We start from the raw sequence: 7,318 nt of genomic DNA on the forward strand, positions 1-7,318 counted from the left end.
GTTTGCTTTTATATATATTTTCAGTTGATACAATTCAGACCATTGAACTGAGGTGGTTCATAGAACTTCTAGAATATTTCATTGGGGTTCCGCTTCACCAAAAAGGTTAAAAACCACTGCCATTACATGGTTGGATAGAAAAAGAAATTGGCTTTTCTTCATTAATCACCAAGTGATATTGCAGGAGTAGTCATCTCAGAGCGGACGAAATGTTATTTAAACCTGGTGACTATTTGCTCGAAATGTGGCCTTGTTTGCGTAACTCAGTAGTGGTGAGCTCGTTTGAGATAGCACAGAACTTCGTTAGAATCATAAGTTTTAAGCAAGTGATAAAAAAAACTTCCTAACGCCGTGAACTGCTCCGTTTTCTTGATAAATTACGTTAATCAACATTCGAAATGTCTCTTTATCCAATCTGATCTTGATTTTATTATGTGGGCAAAGTTTTGAAATGGTATTCCATTCAATCACCGAGTTTTCTTATGAAGAATAATAAGATTAAGTTTTTCACAAATGCACATTACAGTATCAATTCGGGCAAGTGCGAGCTGATGTTTGAATCCAGTTCTGCACAGAACAGTTGCAGATCATGATCAAGTCTGCTAGACTTTACTTCGCATGAACGATATTTTGCTAGACTATTGGGCGCTCCCGTAGTATGTGAACCAAGATAGCGGACACCGGAACGTAGTATGTGTACCAGATTAGGGTGACCTAATTGTAGCCAAGTGACTCCCGTAGTATTTGTACCTGAAATTATGATCTTACTCTAACCTGGTACACACATTACGTTCCGGTGTCCGCCATCTTGGTTTACATACTACATGAGTACCGATTACCGAATATTGTTTGCAGGAATGCATTTCCGTAGAATAATTTGATTGTCAAACTCCTGGATGATTCCCAATCATAAAAAGAATTTGTCATTGTTACTGGTTAGAAGTCATTAATACTATGGACTGTTTTGATGAATTTGCCAATATAAGCAGGGGCACGTTTTCATGAAAACTTGTTTCTCCAAACTACTGCGTGGCATTCTCGTTAAATGGGCGTCACATAAAATTTGAAGTTGCGATATTTTAAAATTCTTCTTAGTAATGCCTCTCTTTAAAATTGCCACATGGCCCGTACTGCTCAGCTACGTCACAGTTTTAACGAATACGTTTATCTAAATTCTGAAGCATCGTGAACAAGAAAGAAAGCGAAACGTAATTGGTCTTTTTGCCCTCAAATTTTCCGTTTTCTTTTTCACGTTATCCAACAAATTTTTTGATTTTCAATTGAGTCCTGAATATATTTCTACAGAATAATACTAATCTATACTATTTTTGTGAAATGCGATTTTCTATACGAAGTTTCGCCATCAGTTTCAGCTGTTTTCTTATGCTCATCATATTCATTGTGAAACTTTTGCCACCTCAAATCAGATATAAAGTATTTCATCAGTCAAACTATGAAGAAACTGTTACAACTACAAAGCAGAAGATTATATTATTTTGGGGAACGCCAACATTTCTACAACATTTTTTGGTAATTCCAAAGAATTTATCAACAGCTTGCGGTGGCTGTATCGTTACTTCGGACAGAAACTATTTAAATGATAGTGATGTTCTTCTTTTTCACCCAGAATACTTTTCTAAGTACAAGAAGATTATGCCACCTACAAGGTAATTTTTACGTATATATTCGAAGTTAACAAACAATGACTTTGTACGTTAGCTTTGTGACAGTTTCTCACAATATGAACAAAAATATTTAAAAATAAAAATGCATCATTGAGTAAGCTGTGAATTACTAAATCAGTACTTGATGAATGATTCGATACAGTAAATGATTCGTCGACCCTCGAATAAACACTTCTTCTTGTATTTACCATTACAATATTTTCCATGCTGATTTTGAGAATGTTTATGTTGGCTCCATTTCTTTTGGAAACAAGAGTAAAAACTGACAAATAGCCCAAGGAAACACAAAATCATAAAATCAAGTCAATGCTCAAATGAGTTATTGTCGGTCTCTAATCCACTGATCGGTATCGATACGCGGGGCAAATTGGTGTTATTGCTTTCCCTACTGCTGCTTATCAACAGAAACGAACGTCCTTTATAGCTAACATATATATATATATATATATATCACTGTTGATTTGTTGTATTATATCTCGCCCTTTCCAATTGTTGTAAAATTGGTGTATAGGTTCAAATAGCCAAACAATTTGCGATGAAGCCATAGTGCAAAAATAATATAGAACTAGAGAGGCCAAGTAATTTTTGTGTGTGCTTTCCAATAATATATTCTGTTTTCCTTCTGAAGATTGGCGAATCACATATACGTGTTTATGAGTGGCGAGAATCCATACTATACTAGATATGCAATCAAAGAACGAATGAATTTTATGTTTAATGAATACGACACGATTTTCAATATGACGGTATCGTATAGAAGAGATGCTGACATAGTTGCTAATTATGGGATATGGCATAAAGATATGTTAAAAACAGTAAGTAACCCAGCAGTAATTGATATATATGTGCCTATTGTAAAATATTTCACTGCTATTTGACCGGTCAGGCTGGCAGGAAACAGTGATCCTATAGCCTTTATAATAGTATTATTGAACGTTGTGTTGTGAAGGCAGATCGGAGGGGGGCAATCCTTAGCTTGATCTCTATTGCACCCGCTTTCTGAGATTGCCTGATCTCCACTCTTAACAACGAATACCATACCACAATACCAGGCGCAAAATGTTTATAAAACAACTTTGTTTTCATATTTTTCCTTAATAAGAAAATTCCCCTTTCTTCCCTAGTTTTGTTACCTGATTATATTATTCCACAGTGTGTTTCCTTTTCTCGTGAATAGGCTTGCACGTAATTTACAAATTTACGGAATTACGGAATTATTTCGAATTACGCAAGCGAAGTCACGAATTACGTAAAGTCGTAATTATTGGTCGAGCGCTTTCGCGATTGAAACGAGCTCTCTTCAGAGCAGTCAATTCCGTCGATTATAAAAAATTAAAGTTTAAGTAAAAGAAGTTAGAGTTCCGGTATTTGCAGCCGTTTTTCTCTCTCTTGTTAGGCAGATGGGGAGGGCATAACGCGTCATTTACTAACCTATTATCAACTTATCTAAGATGGCCAATGTACATATTAACCGTAAATAAGGAATAGAATTGTGTCGAGACCGATGGACGCCAACACACCTGGTTTCAACTTCTTCGGGTGAAATGAGTGAAGAATGTAAGAGATCAACTTATAAAACATGGTCTATTTGTAAATGTCGTGATAATTAATGTCGCGCTTATCAAACAGCAAGAGACGGAAGAGAAATTGCGTAATGAACCAACGCAACTTAGTCCTTTCGGCATCGGTAAAGCGATTGAGACGGCAGAGAAACAACATTACGACGGGATTTCCCGTGTTTATTCTGCGCGAAATCCATTTTCTATTACAAAATCTTGATGTTCTGTTACCGGTTTTATCGTTATATATCTGTCCGGACTTGGCATTGCTCAATATGTTTTCCACAATGCCTCGCAAATCGCAATATGTCGGCCAAATATGATTACCTGTCTTTACCAAATGCGGCAACTTATTTTGATTTATCGTCGACCTGAATACCACCGGCACTCGACCAAACTTGTGTCAATCTTGGCAAATAGGATTGTCGACTTGAGTTAGAAAAATAAATTAATATTTTCATGAGTGCAAAATAAATGTCACAAAATGCATTGTTTTGCGATATAACTTTGTATTTTCGGAGAAGGCATGTCATATAAGTACGGTATTTTAAATAATGCGCAAATAATTAATATTTGATCTAAATTTATCGTAAATAATGTTATAACATTTAGGCCGCGAAATGATTTAATGTAAAATGAAGCATGGAATTCGGAATATCGTCAATAAGTCGGCATCAATAATTATTATAAAATGCTAACTAAGTAGTAAAGTCGGATATTGTAAAAAACGGTGAAATAACAAGTCTTCGTCGCGAGGCAAGCGAAAGTATAATCAAACGAGAGAATACGCTTGTAGTTGATTAATAAATTAGCAACCCGGAATTTTTATTCAATACGAAAGTCGTATTAATACGTCAATACGATTTTAAAAAAGTGAACTATCGTTTCTTAAATATATTACCAGTGTTGGTAATGATAAAATTGATCGCATAAAATTTGGTGATAAAGTTGATAAAGGAAAATCAAAGCTAATACAAAAGATAAAAATCAGAATAAAATTATTTTGAATTCACTCCTTGATATTTGTCTTTAACATCTGTCTCCGGCGTGTGGTACTGCCGGGAATATGAAAACCAAACTTCGATGTCCCATTCGGAATAGAAGTGGATTAAATTGGTTGGTATGCTAGGTTTAAATGTGTGAAAAAAATATCGCAATTACGGGGTCATTACGTAATCGATTTGGCCGTAATTACGGAATTGATTTTTGTCAATTACGTGCAAGCCTACACATGAATTGTTAGATCATAAAGCAATTTGAAATCAACTAATCAAAATAACACTATGAATACCTATGTAGTCGGTTGGCAGACCTTCTGACCAGCAGACACCGGAAGAACCTAGTCTACTTATGAGGGCAGTTTCACTGGATTACGAGACAGCTGTTGTAAAAACTTAATGTAAATTCTGAAAATTATTTTCAAATTTCAAATATTTCTAAGAAACGGAAATGGGACGACAATTACTTCGCCGCGAGAAATATGCAAAATAATCTTGATTTAACTTAAAAGCTTGATTTTTTTTATATTTTTGCATTTTAAATAATATGTATATATGAAAGAATCAAGTGTCATGTTATATGCATTTTCTAAATATTTTAAGTGGAAAACCTAGAGTGCAAAAACATGATCTATAATAACATTTGTTTACATTTTAATGCGACTTTTTAATCATGATTGGAGTTTTGAATCGTGTCATCTGTCATGAAATAAGTTTGACAGTCCCATTATTATTTTCAAGCACCGTGGAATACCGGCCGTGTTTCACAATAATTGCAGATTGCACAACATACATGTTTTATCTCCGAATTAGTCTTTTCTGGGAAGAAGTTGCACTAGTACAACATCCGCTAAATCACTCCCGGGAGCCAGGTGTCGCAAATTTTTGAAAATCCATAATGAGTGATATAATACTATTGCTTTTACCAAAGATCAGATTTTTCCCATTACTAGAAAATAAAAGGGTTTGGACAGGGTTATAAATAAATTTACGAACGTATTACCTTTTCACGGACTGAATCCGATATGAGCAAAGCAATTACAAGCCCAAGCTTGCAAAGTAGCGTCTCTGTGTGATCTGTGTGGATTAGTTGAGGTAAAATATTATATCTTCAGGTGGATTACAATTTTATGAACGCAGTACGTCATACTTCTATTGAAAAATTCAAATCAAAGCGTATTTTATTACAGATACAGCCATTTACTTTAAAAAAGAAAACAAACTTGGCTATTATGCTAGCAAGCGAATGCTGGAGAGCTGGGTCCCAATTAAGAATAAAGTTATCGGATGCACTTGTGGAAGAAGGATTGAATTTAACACGGTAATACTAATACATTTAATGTCAATACCAACCGAAAGATTTTTCATTTAACTCTTATTATGGAGCTGAAGTGGGAGAGCCTATATTTTTAACCAATGCCACATCTGAAATTCTCCAATGTCGAATATCGAAACTATTAATGATAACCTATATTGTTGTTCTGTTCAGATACGGGAAGTGCTTTGGATCGCGATACGAAGGAAACTTAACAGAACTACTTCATCAATATAAATTTTTTATGTCGTTTGAGAATGCTATACACTGTAAAGACTATTTAACTGAAAAATTTTGGGTGAATTCATTATGGAATGGTGTCGTGCCCGTTGTTTGGGGACCACTAAAAGAAGATATCGTTCGTGTAGCCCCACCGAATTCCTTTATTTTTGTCGACGATTTCGAGTCGTTGAAAGATTTAGTACAATACTTAAATTATTTGGATAAAAACGACGACGAATATTTAAAGTATTTTGCATGGCGTAATCTGGAACCTCCTGAAAGACAACCTAACATTTATTGTGCGTGTGGGAAAATGAACCTGGTTGATGAAAAATTGTGCGGATTATGTAGAACCGTGACCGATGGTTCGAAAGGAAAATCGAACTTAAGTTTAAGTGAATGGTGGTACGGTGGCGAGAATCCAGAGTGTCTTCAGAATAATCTTACACATTTGGAATTGGATTTCAACAAACAATACGGCATCAAATAGAAGAGAAGATTTGCAGTTTGAACCTCTCCACGTTATAACAGTTGATATTATATAGAAAAAATTGACTGCGGCGTGAGACTCTTAAACATTGGAAGTAATCGCAGAATTTGATTATCGAGATATAAAACCTACTGCCCCACGAAATATCCTCACGCGCACCCACCAATTCCCCTGCACTCAGTGATGGGATTCAAAATTTCAAGAGCGATTTCTCTTTTTGTACTGTTGACGTGAACATACACATTAGTTTTAATTATTCTTGTCTCGTCGATCATGTTTAAACTTTCTCTTGTCTATTTATTTCTGTGAAGAAAAAGTGTGACATATTATTCACTGTATTGCCCTGCCTTCCTGGATGGAATTTCACTGGACTTTATACTTGTTTATTAACTTTCATTAAAAGTTCATTTTATATGTGTTGAATCAACACGACACGCTTCACATAAATCTAATAAATAACTTTTGAAATTTCAAATATATATAACGCTAGTTGTCGGCCGTAGAATGGGTGATCGGTATAATATTACTCTAACCCCATAATTGTCCAATGTGAAAGTGGCAAAATAAATTAGGGACCTTTTAAGGAGAGACTTTTTCGTGTGTTTTAAGCTCTTTCGGATTTCTTCTATTGATGCAGAGCATGCAATGTCATGGCCCCATAAAAGCGTCTCGTGTCATGTAAAATTTTCCACCACATCGTCTTCATGGTGTTCCCCTAACATCGTATTTTGCATGAGTCTTCCGAACTACCGAATAATTAATATATATATTCGTCTGACCAAAATCAGACTTCCTCAGACAAGCAGTTTACAACAATGACAATAAAAGAACAATCATGTTTTCATGTGGTTTATCATTGTTGTAAACTGCTTGTTTTAGGAAGTCTGATTTTGGTCAGACGAAACGTTACAAAAATACATTTGTGTTAGCGTGCAGCAGGACTCATGAATTGCATAGCCTGGTGTTTTTATTCCTGCTACAGCATCCTTGCATTATACGCCTACGGATCCACGGGCGCAAAGGCATTGTGGAAGGATTGGGAGTTAGCC

At 35.4% G+C, this 7,318-nt stretch overlaps 1 protein-coding gene across 1 annotated transcript; it reads left to right on the forward strand.

Moving 5' to 3' along the window:
* The first annotated feature begins 977 nt into the window (after nucleotides 1–977).
* LOC120333431 (4-galactosyl-N-acetylglucosaminide 3-alpha-L-fucosyltransferase FUT5-like) lies at nucleotides 978–7,101 on the forward strand. Its single transcript, XM_039400854.2, has 4 exons — nucleotides 978–1,667; nucleotides 2,314–2,500; nucleotides 5,433–5,563; nucleotides 5,732–7,101. The coding sequence occupies exons 1-4, from the start codon at nucleotides 1,336–1,338 to the stop codon at nucleotides 6,267–6,269; spliced, it is 1,188 nt and encodes a 395-aa protein (XP_039256788.2). The 5' UTR covers nucleotides 978–1,335; the 3' UTR covers nucleotides 6,270–7,101.
* Nucleotides 7,102–7,318: the final 217 nt, after the last annotated feature.

Source organism: Styela clava, chromosome 13 (genome assembly GCF_964204865.1).
Source record: "Styela clava chromosome 13, kaStyClav1.hap1.2, whole genome shotgun sequence".
Taxonomy (NCBI): domain Eukaryota; kingdom Metazoa; phylum Chordata; class Ascidiacea; order Stolidobranchia; family Styelidae; genus Styela; species Styela clava.